This window comes from Bombina bombina, chromosome 3, assembly GCF_027579735.1.
Source record: "Bombina bombina isolate aBomBom1 chromosome 3, aBomBom1.pri, whole genome shotgun sequence".
Lineage (NCBI taxonomy): Eukaryota > Metazoa > Chordata > Amphibia > Anura > Bombinatoridae > Bombina > Bombina bombina.
This window is the reverse complement of record NC_069501.1, coordinates 1,042,589,534-1,042,606,764: the sequence shown is the minus strand read 5'-3', so window position 1 is coordinate 1,042,606,764 and position 17,231 is coordinate 1,042,589,534. Positions and strand designations below refer to the sequence as shown.

Here is a 17,231-nt window from a genome sequence, read left to right as displayed (position 1 = left end):
ATGATGGCCATGTAGACCACCATAGTAATAAGAACAGTACTAGCAAAATACAGCCAATGAAGGGCCTTAGGAAGACTGAGCCAAGGTTGGATTGTAGTATTTGGTTAGGCTAATCATGATGGCCATGTAGACCACCACCACCGAGAGTCCTGGAAGTAACAGGGATGATGATATGAAAGTGCTAAGAATAGTACTACTTGAAACAACAGAGTTAGCCATGGGTGTTAATCCAAGACCGCTTGGATTTATTTTTGTATTGGGTGCAGCTAATCATGCAGGCCATATAGAGCTGACAACATTCGGTGTTGTATCAGCTATAAAAATAATAAGAACTGTACTATCAAAATACAGACAATGAAGGGCCTATGAAAACTGAGCAAAGGTTGGATTGTAGTATTTTGTTCGGTCTAATCATGATGGCCATGTAGACCGCCCGTAACAGGGATGAAAGTGCTAAGAATAGTACTAATTGAAACAACAGAGTTAGCCATGGGTGTTAGTCTAAGACCACTCGGCTTTTTTTTTGGGTTTGGGTGCAGCTAATCATGAAGGACAGATAGACCTGCCACCATTTGGTGTTGTAACAGGTATGAAAATGCAAAGAACAGTACTACATAACACAACCTACTTACCATGGGTCCCAGAACATATGTTTGGTTGTTATATTTTGTAAGGGTAATCATGCAGGCCATATAGACCTCCACCGATAGGGTGAGTATGAGTAACAGCTATTAAAATGCGAAGGACATTACTAATTAACACAACATAGTTACCATGGGTCGCAGACCAAGAGCAGATGTCTTATTATTATATTTTGTATGGGTAATCATCCAGGCCGTATAGACCTCACCAAATAGGGGGAGTTACAGAGATTAAAGTGCTAAGAATGGTAGTACTTAAAACACAACCTCGTTAAAATAGGTAGCAGACCACATGTCTTATTATTATAATTTTTCAGGGTAATCTGGCAGGCTATATAGAACTCCCACGATAGGGGGGGGGGGGGGAACAGGGATTAAAGTGCTAAGAAAAGTACTAATTGACACAAGCTAGTTGGGTCCAAGAACGCATGTTTGATTATTAGAATTTATTAGGGTAATTATATATCTAACAAATATATCTATTTCTCTTCTATCGATTCTATCTAACTATCAATCTATGTATATCTATCTATCCTATCTATCACTATCAATCTATCTTCTGTCCGGGATGTTTTGAGACAGCCACTTTGGGAATGTTAGTTGATTTAGACCCATTATGGCTTAAAAGCAGACTCTGCATCAACTATGTAATTTTCCATGGGAGTTTTGCCAGGGATCCCCCTCCAGCATGCAACAGTCCAGGTGTTAGGACCCTTCAAACAACTTTTCCATCACTATTGTGGCCAGAAAGAGTCCTTGTAGGTTTTAAAGTTCGCCTGCCTATTGAATTCAATGGTGGTTTGCGCGGTTCGCGCGTTCGCGAACAATACCGGAAGTTCGAGTCCGCGGTTTGCGAACCGAAAATTTTAGGTTCGCGACATCACTATATATATATATATATATATATATATATATATATATATATATATATATATACTGTATATATATAATGTATATATATATATATATATATATATATATATATATATATATATATACACTCACCGGCCACTTTATTGGGTACACCTGTTCAATTGTTTGGTAACACAAATTGCTAATCAGCCAATCACATGGAAGCAACTCAATGCATTTAGGCATCTAGACGTGGTGAAGATAACTTGCTGAAGTGCAAACCAAGCATCAGAATTGGGAAGAAAGGGGATTTTAGTAACTTTGAACGTGGCATCGTTGTTGGTGCCAAACGGGCTGGTCTGAGTATTTCAAAAACTGCTGTTCTACTGGGATTTTCACCCACAACCATATCTAGGGTTTACAGAGAATGGCCCGAAAAAGAGAATATATCCAGTGAGTGGCAGTTGTGTGGACGAAAATGCCTTGTTGATGTCAGAGGTCAATGGAGAATGGGTAGACTAGTTTGAGATGATAGAAAGGCAACAGTAACTCAAATATACATAAATGCTTGGATCCATCCTGCTTTGTATCAACAGTTCAGGCTGGTGGTGTGGTGTAATGGTGTAGGGGATATTTTCATGGCACACTTTGGGCCCCTTAGTACCAATTGAGCATCGTTTAAACGCAACAGCCTACCTGAGTATTGTTGCTGACCATGTCCATCCCTTTATAACTACAGTGTACCCATCTTCTGATGGCTACTTCCAGCAGGATAATGCATAAACTTGGCTAGCATCGGGTAGCGTGCATATTATGAGTTGAAAGTAAAAAGTTTTTGCGTGCAAAACCCATCGCACGCTAAACAAATATTGCAACTGTGTTAAAGTATCATCCCTATAGAAGTCAATGGAGAAGAAAAAAATTAAATCTATTGCTTGCACACTAACCTAACAGGAGTTATTAATATTTTCTATTCCAATGTTCTTCACATACAGAACGATGTACTTTGTATTGTAAATACATATTTCTAAATATATCTATTAATACTTATACCTAATACCAATACCTGTGTATCTATTACTATAGATATATAGGATGGTAAATATATCTATTTTAAATTAACAGTATCAGATATATATAGAAATATATATATTTAATAATAAAAAGTACATTATTTTCTATGTGAAGAACATAGGAATATAAAATATGCGTAACGCTCAACTAAAACGTCTGAAGCAAGTAACTTCCACACTCTTACTTAAATATTAGGTGAAGAACTTTTTAAATAACCAGTATCTTCAAAATAAATCAAACTTCCTCCAAAGTAAAATAATCTAAATTCAGCCTTAACAATATTGTAAATCTAGTCAGCACTGGAAAAATTGTGCTAAAATAAATATCCTGCAGACCTGACTATCTACAATGATGTCTGTTGCTGTGGGATAGCTAAAGAAATAATTATCAAGCACTGAACAGTATGATATAACAGTGCAAAAATAAAAATGCTCTAATAATGTTAGAGGTTTTTTTTTTGTTCCATTGCTTCCATATAACTATGTATTTAACCTCTGCAGAGGGATTGAATACATAGTTAAAGTCTGCTCTTGAGAAGTAATGCACTACTGTGAGCTAGCTGAGCCAATGGCAAGGGGCACAAGTGTGTATTCTTTTGCAACAAAGGATATCAAGAGAACAAAGCTAATTTGAAAATAAAAGTGAAAAGTTTCTTAAAATGTTCTATCACAATCGTGGAAGTGTAATTTTTACTTTCCTATCCATTTAAAGGGACCTGAAACCCAACATTTTTCCTTCACGACTCAGATAGAACATACAATTTTAAATACTTTTCCAATTTACTTCTGTTTTCTAATTTGCTTCATTCCCTTGGTATCCTTTGTTGAAAATTATATCTAAATAGGCTCAGGAGCTTGGAGATAGCTTCTGATTGGTGGCTGAACTTGTATACCCATTTTCATTGGCTTACAAATGTGTTGAGCTAGCTCAAAGGAGTACTCAAAAATAGAAACACAAGCTGAATTAAACCACTCTCAGATGTGTAAGGCAACTTTTAAAGAAAAAGTCACTACAACCTTCCCAGAAAGACTACTAAAAACACACAAAAAAGATGCGCTAAAAGCAACAACACATCAACAACATTTAATTTATATCAATATATAATCAATGCATACAGAGAATTATAATCTCAACCACCAGTGGTATTAATGCTAATATTATCTAAAAGTAATGACTATTATGTTCCTATATTAAAATCAAATGCAACAAATGAATATAGCAGAAATTCACAAGCAATGTATATAATACATCAAGTAAATAATACAATTCTCCTCCAAATATGACTTGAAAAAGGCCAAGACTAAGACAGCGTGTAATTCCTAATAAGATATGGTATCAGTTCATCCAAACAAATGAATAATTATCTGATTTAAGAAACAGTGTGCCACTTCTATCAGTTCTCTGTAAATAAGTGGGGCCCAATTTGTCTTCAAATCTGTACGTCTTATGTACATATTACTTGCCTTTTTATACGTCGTATGAACTTTTAGGGGGTATAGACGTTCAATTCAAATGGAATTAGAATTACTCCTTAAGGCTACTTTCTACCTCCCAGTGCCTTCCACGAACCGCTGTGGCGGCGTCCGCCTCGTGTGTAACGTTTTTCCTTCGATACTCTCACTTCCGGGTTCTGGTATCACCTGGGCTGGGTAAGCCAATCACGGAGTTTCTATCGATGGTATACTTTCTGCGTTTGTCTGTGCAGTATTCCAATATCCAAAAGTATCTCCCTTCTTCTTCACAGAGTGCTCTGTATATAGGAATTAGTGAGTTTGTAGATTTCCAGCAGGTCACATCTACACGTTTCAGCTTCCTTAGAAAGCCTTTATCAAGATGTATGTATCTTACCACTTTGTTAAGGCTGGCCATCAAATTTCAAAGTTCCGTTTTCAAATTATTGAACAAGTATTTAGACCAAAGAGGGGTGGTAATAGGGAAAATCTGTTAAAAAGAAGAGAGGTCTTTTGATCTATAAATTATGCACCCTGTACCCTAAGGGTCTTAATAGAGACCTTCAGTGTTTTTTTAAGAATTTAGGCAAAAAATTATATTTTTGTGATTTTTATGTGCTGCTTACTTATGTGTTTATACACAGATAACGTAATTTTTTTGTATTGTAATTTTGTTTCTCAACATTAGATGGTACTATATGATGATTGGTTAATTGTACCTGATTATACCTGTGTATATAAACCTGTAAATAATGGAGGTGTGTCATTCACATGACTAAGGGGTAACTCCCGAAATGTTGTGATTTCTTTTTGGTGTCATTATAAAGTAGCCATGTGAGGACAGTGTAATACTTTCTATTATAACATTTTCTGCTATCTAAAGCACAAATTAATTGCATCATTTAACAAGCATTAATTGAATGATAATTTGTGCAATAAACATTGAAAACAGCTAATATTAGCTTATTTTAGCTTAATATCGGGTACAATTTTAGCCAGGTGGTCACTAAAACCAGCTGGGTGGTGTACCCATTAAAAAGGTCCTGGGAAGAATAGCCAATTAGCCTATTAACAATGTAAATGCTTACTAATATCTCCATCCTTCTGAAGATGAGAAGGAATTACAGCATTTATTTAAATGAAGCATAGTTACATTTTGCTCAACCTCCAAAAAACCTAAACGTTCCCAAATAAAAAACAACATCTCTGCCAACCCATTTCTGTGAGACTAAACTAACCTAGCAAAGAATAGCAATTTCAGTTGTAGCTATTTAACTGTATTTTTCTACTTCTACTATTATAAAACAAAATCGAAATACAAATTCTAAAGTTCACAAAACTCTCATTAAATCAAGTACTTTTTTTGGACTATGGTTTGTGTTATACTACTTTATTTAATAAATCACATTCAAAGGGACATGAAACCCAACATTTTTCTTTCATAATTCAGAAATAGCCTACAAATTTAAACAACTTTCCAATATTTTTCTATTATCAGATTTGTTTTCAATCTCATGATATTCTTTATTGTAGAGATATCTAGATAGGTAGGGGCCTATTTATCAAATGTCTGTCCAACATGATCCGATCAGCAGATGATGTCCGACAGACATCGCTGAATGCGGACAGCATTACATGATACATAAATATGCCCCGTAGTGTGCACTTCTGGATCACTACATGGAAGGAAAAAGTGCTGCCATTTAGAGCTCTTGCTATTGTATAACATTGTTGCAAAACTGCTGTCATATAGTGGTGCAGACACGTGCACGCTCCTAAGCTTACCTTCATCCTTTTCAACAAAGAATACCAAGAAATTAAGAAAATGTAATAATAGAAGTAAATTGGAAGGTTATTTAAAATTGTATGTTGTATCTGAAAATGAAAGAACAATGGTGGGCTTTATGTCTCTTTACATAGCTTTTATTTAAATTCTTTTTCATAACTATGTTACATACAACATATACAATTTCCAAATTTATTATATCTTGTGGGACTATCATGTCGTGAGCCATATCCAGCTGTCCCTCTTCCTACTTCCCCCTGTTTAAGTCCAAATTTATTTAAGAGGAACTCAGGTCCATACAAACCCCACCTAGAAACATTAAAATTATGCAATAAACACACAGCATCACCCTGAGTAGGGCCAGCTCAAGAGATTGCAATGTCTGGGTCCAAATGTGAAATGATGACCTTCAACTTTCTGTCCACTTCCAATTTAAACCAAACCAAAGGCAACAGTCTTAAAGATTCAGCATATCAAAATCTCACATAAGAGCATGCTGATACCCAACTAATGGACCCCATATGAGACTAATTTATCTGAAAAAAATCCAAACATTATTAGCTGGAATACGCTCTCCCTATTTGCCACCCCAGGCAAATGCAGCTTGGGTCCTGTGTTCCCACTAGGTTCAGTGATAGAGCTGGCTCTAACCCTCAGACATTTTAGGTTCTGCTATGAGTCTCCAGGTCCCAAGACCTGATAAATATATATTTCTATTTTCACCTTCTACCATCCCCTCTGTGTTTTACTCTATTTTCCCTACCCAATACTCCCAAACTTTCATGCCTTATTGTTATTATCCCTAGTTATTTCTCCAGCTTAAGTTTTAAAAACGTTGCTAAAATATACTAACATGTCTTTAAAATGAAGATTCGATCTAATCTTTGACCATTACCAACTATAGTGGCATCTATAAAAACAATATAGATACTGCATATAACCCCCACTTATCGAGTCTAGATTATCCTTCTAATACGTATACTCTATGCAATTTACCCATGTGTGTATTACTTCTCTTTACAAAGCCAAGATATTTAGTATTAAAAGAGTTAAATCCATAACTTTTGGATCTTCTTGTGTTCTTTTCTAGGAGATATCAGCAATGAAGAAATTATGATGATATCAGAGAAAATGTATAAGTTAGATGTTAACAAGGCTACAGAATCAGATATTATTTTAAACAAACAGGAAATGGCACAACACACAGGTTCCAAAGATGACCTTTGCGAGCATTCGTAAGTATTTTCTTACTTATACAAGGTTAATCCTGAGAACCTCTATTCATCAAACTCATTTAGAGAAACAGGGAAACTTTGAGGTAGTTCATAGTCAAACCACCTTATCTGCAGGGCTATTGTACATCTCTGGTTCTCGACATCACTTATTAAAGGACATGTTTTTATTGTTATAAGCAGTGGAGGATAGGCTTATCAACCAGTGAGTAATCAGGCTTTAAGAACCAGTTGTACACTGACATGCACATTCCAATTAGTGTCAAATTCAAAGAAAACAGCTATTTCCTTTTTATCTGCCTGAGAGTATTTATTAGAGTTTACTATCCCTTTAAATCCTGTAAACGTGCACTGTATACTGTGCAATACTATCAGTATACCGGTAATTTATTCAAATAAAGATAATAGTACAGTTTAAGAATAAAGCTTCAAGCTGTGATTGAATTGTCAGCCTTTGAGTTAAACCATATACTTTAAGTTTACTGATGGATTTTCATTATTTTATTTTACTGTGAAGACTTTTTTTTTTCTAAATAAAGGTTAGTTTTTAGTTTTATTTTCCTTCATGTACTTGTAAACATATTGTTTTCACTTCTAGTCCAGTTTTCATTTCTTTGTCTGCAATGGCTTTGTCCTTTATTTTCACATATCTGCTGATTCTGCTCCAAGCTATTCATCCTCTCTTCTATCTTCTTAACCTCATAAACTCTTTTATCTTTCTCTTCTAATCTATAACTGGTAAACTTCCATCTACCCACTCATTTTTTCAACTTTTGCCAAGCTGGCACATTGGCTTAGATAACCTTTTAAATTATATATATAAAGCCTACCACAGCTATAGCACTGCTAAACTCTGTTGTTTTTCATTGCTAGACTAATATCTTATCTCTCAATAAATATCTTATGGGTTCCTCTGTAGTTGGAATGCCTTGAGGAAATGTGTTATAGCTGTGTTAGCCCAACATGTTATAATGCTTGTAAGAAAAGAATGAAGGTGCACATTTACTGGAAAGCATAGCTAATACAAATCAAACATGAAAAGGGACATTGCAACTGTATCAAGATAATGGGGTGATGATGCAAACAGAGACTGGGCTTTCTTTCCACAAATAGCAAATCCAAAAGAACATTCACAGCACCTACATAAAATGGCACATACAAAATACAAATCTAATTGAAATAGTTCATACTGTGTATTACATTATCATAAAAGTTATTGCAGTAATGCCACAGGTTTCCAATAAACCTTGTAAAAATACTCATTCTCTTTCACAGCTTATATGAATATGTGAATGAAAAGCTATTTTCACGTCCAACCTATGCTGCGTTTATTGCTTTGCTGGACAACTATGACAGGAAAACAGGAACCTGTGAGGCTTATACTGAGGATGAACTAAAGGAACAAGAAAACTTCCTAAACGAGATCATGAAAACCAAACTTATGAAAGAGCTCTACCTCTTTTTCCATCATAAGGGTAGGCCTTTCTGATTGCCATATTGTTCATAATTTGCTTTGTATTGTAAACAAACAATTTAAAAGTGCAATGGAAGTCAAAATAATTTATTTTATTTAATAATTAGTCCTAAAGACCGTGTGCACGGGCCATTTTCTGCAGTGCAGCGGTCCCACCCACCCCCACCACGCCTGCTCCCTTTGGCCACGCCCCGATCCCGCCCGCTCCCGTCCACCCTCTCTGCTGTCTGATCTTCACGGCCTTGATTGATCCTTCCTAAAGGCTGTGACACAGCTGCATTTTTACGCTGCACGCCACATTGCTTGCAGTGTGTCACTGCCCTTACGGCCAGGTATGTTTGTCTCGCTTTGCAGTCTCTACTGCACATGACTGCATCGGACAAACATATCTGGCCTTTAATAATATAGGATTTTTTTTTTCAAATGTATCCCCTTTTAATTGGCAGGCTCATGAGTGTGCACTTGTTTTGAGCACTATACAACAATATTTTAAACAATATTATATACATTTAGTGCCCACGTGTGCACATGATCCTACCTTTGTATACTCTCATAAAAAGTAATTACTTTTAATTTTGAATTCCATATTCCATTAAAGTTTTATTTATATTGGTTCACAGTTGAGGGACCTACAATTTAAGATATATTAGTATGAACTGAAGCATTCTTTATCCCATTTCCACACCACTCCTTTTCATACTTTTGCCAGTTGTCAAAATGTCAGCACATGCACAATGTCAGCTCATGCACAATGTCAGCTCATGCGCAGATGGATTAAGTTGTCCTTAAATTAATAAGTCTGTGCAATATCACATGAAATGCTTTTACATTATTTTGCATAAGAGGGCAGCATTCTTTGATATATTAGTAATTTTACCTTGTATGTACGCTGGATCTACATGCAGGTCCTCTCAGTGAAGGCAGCAACTTACACCACTACCTGCGATATCATTGTCAAATTGGTTCAAATGAAAACAGGAGGTGTCTATACAGTATAACAGGAAATAGAGTCTTTTTTAATGTCAAGAAACATTTTTTTTTCTTCTCTCAAGAATTACACATTAGCACAATATTTTTAAATAGATGTGTTCTGATCAATGGCCCAGAGTCAATAAAACCAGTTCTTGAAACTAATATCTCATGGAATAAAACTTGCTGCTACATCGTTACTTGAAAATTGCTCAACTGAAACAGATTTATACCCACCTTTCGTCACATCTGAGTTGCGAGTGAAACTCCATCACTTCTGAGCATATAGAACAAACTCCACTGTGTACCAGCATCACAAAAACACTTTCAAAACAAATAAATTTAAACAGGGAAAAAACACCTAATAAAGCAGGCAACTCTAACATGCAAAACATAAACGAGAAAAAAGTAAAAAAAAAAAAAGAAGAACAAAAACATTCAGCTAGATTACGAGTTTTGCGTTATGAGTCAAATAGCATCGTTATGGCCCATAACTCCTTCATTTTCCCTAACGCTGCTATTACAAGTCTTGTCGGCATAGGTGTACCGCACACCTTTTAGCCAGTCACGCAACGTCAGTACCGCACCTTTTTCAATTGGACTCCCATAGCGCCAGTATTACAAGTTTGCCTGGGAGGCCAAAAAGTAAGTGGTACACTCTATAACCACAAGATCCGTATCGCCATCTAAAGTCAGTAGTTATGAGTTTTTCGTTACAAAGCTGTAACATAAACTCATAACTTAAAGGGACATTAAGCCCAAACATTTTCTTTAATGATTCAGAAAGAGAATACAATTTTAAACAACATTCAAATTTACTTCTATTGTCTAATTTGCTTTATTCTTTAGATATCCTTTGTTGAATAAATAGAAATGCACATTGGTGAGCCAATCACACAAGACATCTATGTGCAGTGACCAATCAGCAGCTACTGAGCCTATCTATATATGCTTTTCAGCTAAGAATATCAAGAAAATTAAGCAAATTAGATAATAGAAGTAAATTAGAAAGTTGTTTAAAATTGCATGTTATTTCTAAACCATGAAAGAAATTTTTTGGGTTTAATGTCCCTTTAAGTGTTAAAAAGTACACTAACACCCATAAACTTCCTGTTAACCCCTAAGCCGAGGCCCTCCTGCATCGCAAACACTATAATAAAGTTATTAACCCCTAATCTGCCACTCAGGACATCGCTGCCACTATAAAAATGTATTAACCCCTATTCCGCCACTCCCTGACATCGTCGCCACTATAATAAACCTATTAACTCCTAAACCGCCGCCCTCCCACATTGCAAACACTATTTAAATATAATTAACCCTAATCTGCCGTCCGCCCACACCGCCGCTATAATAAACCTATTAACCCCTAAATCGCAAGCCCCCCAAAATGAAATATGCTTAAATAAACTATTAACCCCTAAACCCAAAGCTCGCCCACAACAAAATATACAAAAATAAACTATTAACCCCTAAATCTAACACCCCCCCAACTTTATATTAAAATTACAATTTCCCTATCTTAAATTAAATTAAATTAAAACTTACCTGTCAAATTAAATAAATTAATTTTAAACTAACAATTAAACTAAGATAATTGTTAAACTACAATTAAACTAACTACCAATTAAATTAAACTAAACGACACATTAAATAAATCCTAACATTACTCTAAAAATTACAAAAAGTATATAAATACAAAAAAAAGAACTAAATTACAAAAACAAACAAACACTAAATTACAAAAAATAAGAAACAAATAAGGAATGGCCAATAACCAATCTAGTGAAAATATAAATGAAATGATGCTCACTGAGTTTCAAACATATTCTTCCCTTTACTACGAGCCCCTTAACCAAGCTCATAAACATGAATTAATCTAGCCCAGTGTGTGTACTTTAATTTACAAAGGAAATCTCTTCAATATTCAGATAGAGCATCCAATTTTATTAACTTTTCAAGTTACTTATATTATCAATTTCACTTTACTCTCTTGGTATTATTAATTAAAGAAGAAGCAATGCTCTACTGGGTGCTAGCTGAACACATCAGTAAGCCAATTAAAACAGGAATATATGTTTAGCCACCAATCAGCAGCTAGCTCCCAGCTCCTAAGTATGCTTTTCAACAAAGGGTACAAAGAGAACAAATCAAATTAGATAATAGTAGTAAATTGGAAAGTTGTTTAAAATTGTATGCTCTCTGGCTGATCAGGAAGATGGCCGTGTGAAGTGAGAGCTCCCAAGCCCTGATCCCTTAAAACCCTAATTAAACGCATGCAGTACCTGATTAATGAACAATAACATATCCCCCTCAGTGACCGGACCCCCGGAGATCCCTTTGCAAAAGCCGGGAGTAACAGCATCATCGCACCGGACAGACGCAACGACCGCGGCCTTCCTCGACACGGAGCGCACTACCAGGCGCACTTGGAAGCAGCTACGACACAGACACCTGAGCCGGTCTTATAACAGGGAGCACAGACGGTGAGAAATCCCGCCCGGCGGGCTCAATAGCAGCACATAAAGGCAAGACAAGAGGGGCGGGGGTAGATTAGGCACCACAACCACAGGCCGGAGTGCTCTGGAAGTCCCCACTAGTAGATACACTACGTACAGCAAGCAACACAAGCAACCCATAAAAGGGTAAACCCTGAACAGTAGCAACAAGATATAAGGTGACAATAAAAGTGCAGTACTGACTGATAAGCTCCCTAGTTGAGACCTACTGAAAATCCCCTGCTCGGCTGGAAGTGTATGCAGCACAATCAACATAAGCACAAGGGCATTGTTACTAATCCATTGCACATCTCATGCAGGAGTGTGCTAACAATATGCCAGGCCGCAGAACAAGCAGAACAGATAATACTCCACGCTCTAAAACTTTACAACAATATTTGAGGCCTATAGAAACTACATCAGACATCCAACCTGAAATAGGGGAAATGGATCAGCAAAGAGATGTATCAACTGACATAAACAGCATTGGCCTGCCTGAAGCGGGGCTCACAAAAGAGGACTTGTTACCACTTTGCACAAAGCAAGATCTTAAAGAGATGCTAACAGAGGTTAGAAGTTGGTATAGTGAACTGAAAAAGGATGTCACTCGTATAACACAGAGGGTCACAACACTAGAAGAAGGCCATAATATAATGGATACTGACATACAGCACATATCACAGCTGGTATATGCACAAGACGACACCATCCAACATCTACTTGGAAAAGTAGAGGACCTGGATAATCGAGGGAGGAGAAATAACATGAGAATACGTGGAATCCCAGAATCTATACTACCGAACGCCCTAGAAGGCTGTATACAGGCATTGTTCAGAACGATCAAAGGCGACAACAATGCACCAGACATCCAGATAGAAAGAGCACACAGAGCACTCAGAGCAAAGCCACCCCCCAAAGCCCCTCCAAGGGATGTGATCCTAAAAACGCTTCACTATAAGGACAAAGAAGAAATTATGAAACATGCCAGAGCAAAACAAGAGATTACCCACGCGGGTAATCGGATACAAGTTTTTCAAGACCTAAGCCCTGCCACGCTCCAGAAACGGAGGGAACTACAGTACATCACCAAAGTCCTGCAGGAACAGAGAATTCTCTACAGATGGGGCTTCCCAGTCTGTATCATCGCTACAAAAGGTAGTAACACTGCTGTATTCAAGACTGTTGAAGACCTACCACACTTTTGTGAAACACTACAAATAAAAATACAACCCCCAGAGATGGCCCATAATGAAGGAAACAGCCGTCAACCTGTAGAGCAGAGGATACCTCCATTACCGTCCAGGAACTCAGACAAACACGGGAGAAATCCTGTTGTAAACAAACAGTTACAGGAAGAAACTATACAGGGACTGCTCACAGATGAGTAACACCAAAAGGGGGATATTTGACACGAACTTTGGACTTCAGGTCGTATGCTAGATAAGCCTCTTTATTTTTCTTTAACAGGGTTTAGGGACAGGGATACTGCCCTCATTATATTGTTATAATATTGTTTATATTGTCATATTGTCATATTGTTCAGAGACGTGATATTGCACAGTTTGATCGTTAATTTAATTTTTGCATTTTCTTACATAGCTTGCAACTAGGATTGTACTAACATCTGCCATTCACTGTTAAGTATTAGAGCTTAGCGTCAAGACATTGTGATTTACTGTTTTTACTGCATAGGTTTGACCTTCTCCACTCCTAGTCAGACATATACCCACACTCAAGAGATCACAGAGATACACAGACTACCAGTGAATACGATAGGCACTTTACATATACCAGCACCTGAGAGTATAGATAATTAGAGGCAACCTAGTACAAATACCACTAGTCATTATGCCACAACAACCCAGAGATACTGGGGACAACACCCAACTCAGATGCATTACATTAGTGACAATTAATGCAAAAGGACTCAATAGTCCGGAGAAACGCTCCATTGCCTTTAACAATATGTATAGAGAATCAGGTGATATCCTATTTGTTCAGGAAACGCACTTTAAGAAAGGCAGGGAACCAAAATATTTGAGCAGCAAATATAACACTTCATACTTAGCCTCAGGGAAAACTAGGAGAGGCGGGGTAGGAATCTTCATAAGAAATAATATTCATTTCAACCCGACCAAAGTTATAAAAGACGCCAATGGCCAATACTTAATAATAGTGGGGACCCTGTTCAGTACACCCGCCACATTGGTAAATATATATCTCCCCAACCAAGGTCAACATTTAGTATTCAAGCAGGTAGCGAACCTAATACTAGAGCACTCCAAAGGAATAATTTTGCTAGGGGGCGATTTTAACCTCCCGTTAGATCCCACTCTAGACACCTCTCTGGGACACTCTAGCACCCACCAAAGGATAATCAAAACAATTCACACCCAGATGCATCAGCTCAAACTACATGATGTCTGGCGAACAAGAAACCCACAAAAACGTGACTATACATTCTACTCCCACCCGCACCATCTCTATACTAGAATAGACTATTTCCTTATAGATCAAATAGGCCTGGCAAGGGTAGAAAACTCCACAATCTTGCCAATGACATGGTCAGACCATGCACCAGTAGTATGCAGACTGCAATGGCCAGACCTCCCCATAAGGCCCTTTATATGGCGACTAGACGAGAACATACTTAGTGACACGCTCGTTAAATCAGAAATAGACGACGCATTGGGGAACTACTTTAGGGAAAACCTGTCTGAAGACACATCAGCCACTACGGTATGGGAGGCGCACAAATGCGTGCTAAGAGGGGAATTTATTAGACTCAAAGCGAAGGGAATAAAAATCAATAGACAGTTTGTTAACTCCACAACCTCCCAAATCAAATACTGGGAAACCCAACTCAAACAAAATCCCAACTCTCCTGAAATTCTAAAAAAACTAACCACTGCCAGACAGGACTTAAACAAACACCTACTAAAGACATATCAAGAACAGGCCACCAGACTACAACAGAAATACTTTGACATCAACGATAAAATTGGACCTGCACTAGCCAGGACACTCAAGAGAAAGCAACTAGACACACATATATACTCCATGACAGACCACACAGGACAAACACACAGAGATAGCACACAAATAGCAGAAACATTCAGACGCTACTATCAGGGACTGTATAACATCCAGAATGACACCTGTCAGGAGGAAATGAAGGAATTCCTAGCAGATACACAGCTAAAAACACTGAGAAAAGAAGACAGTGAATACCTAGACTCCCCCATTACACATGACGAGATCAAAACCGCTATAAAAAACATGCCTAACGGTAAAAGCCCGGGACCTGACGGCCTTAGCACACGCTACTATAAGACCTATGCCCATCATCTGCTAGCTCCACTAACAGCTTTATTTAACTCAATAATAAAAGAGAAAGGATTCTCTGATGCTATGCTAGCAGCACACATAACAGTAATTCATAAAACAGGCAAAGGAACAGACAAACCGGAAAACTACAGACCCATATCTCTGCTGAATACTGACATCAAGATATTTGCAAAAATACTGGCCACCAGGATCAATAAATTTCTCCCAGACCTGATTCACCCAGACCAAGTGGGGTTTGTACCTGGCCGAGAGGCCAGAGACAACACACTAAGAACAATTCAAATCATAGAGCATGTGAAAACACAAGAAATCCCTATGGTGTTAGTTTCTACAGACGCTGAGAAAGCCTTTGATAGGGTTCACTGGGGCTTTCTCAAACTAGTCTTGCAAAAGATGAAATTCAGTGACACCTTCATAAAATTGGTATTTACTCTCTACACAAATCCCACAGCTCAGGTGAAAGTGAACGGCCTGCTATCAGACAGTTTTTCAATCAGGAACGGTACGAGACAGGGCTGTCCCCTTTCGCCTATACTTTTTGCTATTACAATAGAAGCCCTAGCCCAAAAAATTCGGATTGATACCCAAATAGAGGGAATTCAGATTGCCTCAAATAAGTATAAGATAGCTTTATATGCGGACGATGTCCTGCTCACTCTGACCAATGTTAACACCTCCATGAATAGAACACTTGAGATATTCGGGAAATTTGGCAAAGTCTCCAACTTCCAGTTAAACCTCACCAAGTCTGAGATCCTCAACATCACATACGGTGCAATGACACTTGACCAGTCCCTACAGAACTGCCCACTCAAAAAACAAAAAACTAAGATGAAGTATTTAGGCATATTCTTATCCCCGGACCAACAGGAAATGTATAGGGCCAACTACAAAAAACTAGAGGCAGATATAGTGACGGACTTATCGAACTGGAAAAATAAACCCATATCCTGGCTAGGAAGAGTAAACGTGATAAAAATGAACATCCTGCCAAGACTTCTATATCTTATGCAAACTACACCAATCCCCCTCCCACACAATTACCTGTCCAAATTGCAAAGCATAATTGAACACTACGTTTGGGGGACTATTAGGCCCAGGGTCAAGAAAACTACACTATATTTACCCAGAGACAGAGGTGGCTTAGGACTACCAAATATTATGATATATAAACAAGCCATCTCACTGAGGCAACTACTGGATTGGTGTAGGAATGATCCCAACAAACTATGGGTCCAGATAGACCGCACTATACTGGGCATGAGCAATGCAGGGGGAATTGCCTGGTTATCAGAGAGAGACAGACCAACAGCAACATCTAGATACCCACTATTCGCTGACTTTTTCGCCACCTGGGACAGACTGTTAAACACCTCCACAAACATTTCCACTCACATAAGCCCCTTGACACCCACATACCAGAATCCCGCAACCCCTTGGAACTATAGAGAAACAAACCTCAGTCACACAATACCATACAAGGAACGAACACTCTCAGCACTCTTGGAAGGGAACAAACTGAAACCACTAAACACAATAATAGAAAATAACCCAGAAGTTCGCATGAGCTGGCTGGCACACTCCCAACTCAGTCACTTTATATCGACTCACAAGCAGAAACACAACTACCTTAGACAGCTGACAACCTTCGAGACCCTGTGCATAAAGACCAATGCAACAGACCACGCACTCTCGCTACTATATAAGATCCTCCTTATAGAGGACGCTCAGACACTACCATCATACACTAAGGCATGGGAGAGAGAATTGCACACTGACATTAGCACCTCAGAGTGGTTAGCCGCTTTCCAAACAACAAAACAGGCCTCAATCTCAAGTAGGGTTCAAGAATCTGGATATAAGTTTCTGTCTAGATGGTACCTCACTCCCATCCGATTAAACAAGA

General features: G+C 37.9%; 1 protein-coding gene across 1 annotated transcript in view; it reads left to right on the top strand.

Moving 5' to 3' along the window:
- Positions 1-17,231, top strand: part of LOC128652604 (uridylate-specific endoribonuclease-like) — an 82,276-nt gene that overhangs the window by 53,181 nt on the left and 11,864 nt on the right. The window contains exons 6-7 of the mRNA XM_053705536.1: positions 6,898-7,039; positions 8,312-8,511. Of these exons, the coding sequence (XP_053561511.1) occupies positions 6,898-7,039; positions 8,312-8,511 (342 nt within the window). The remainder of the gene's footprint in view (positions 1-6,897; positions 7,040-8,311; positions 8,512-17,231) is intronic.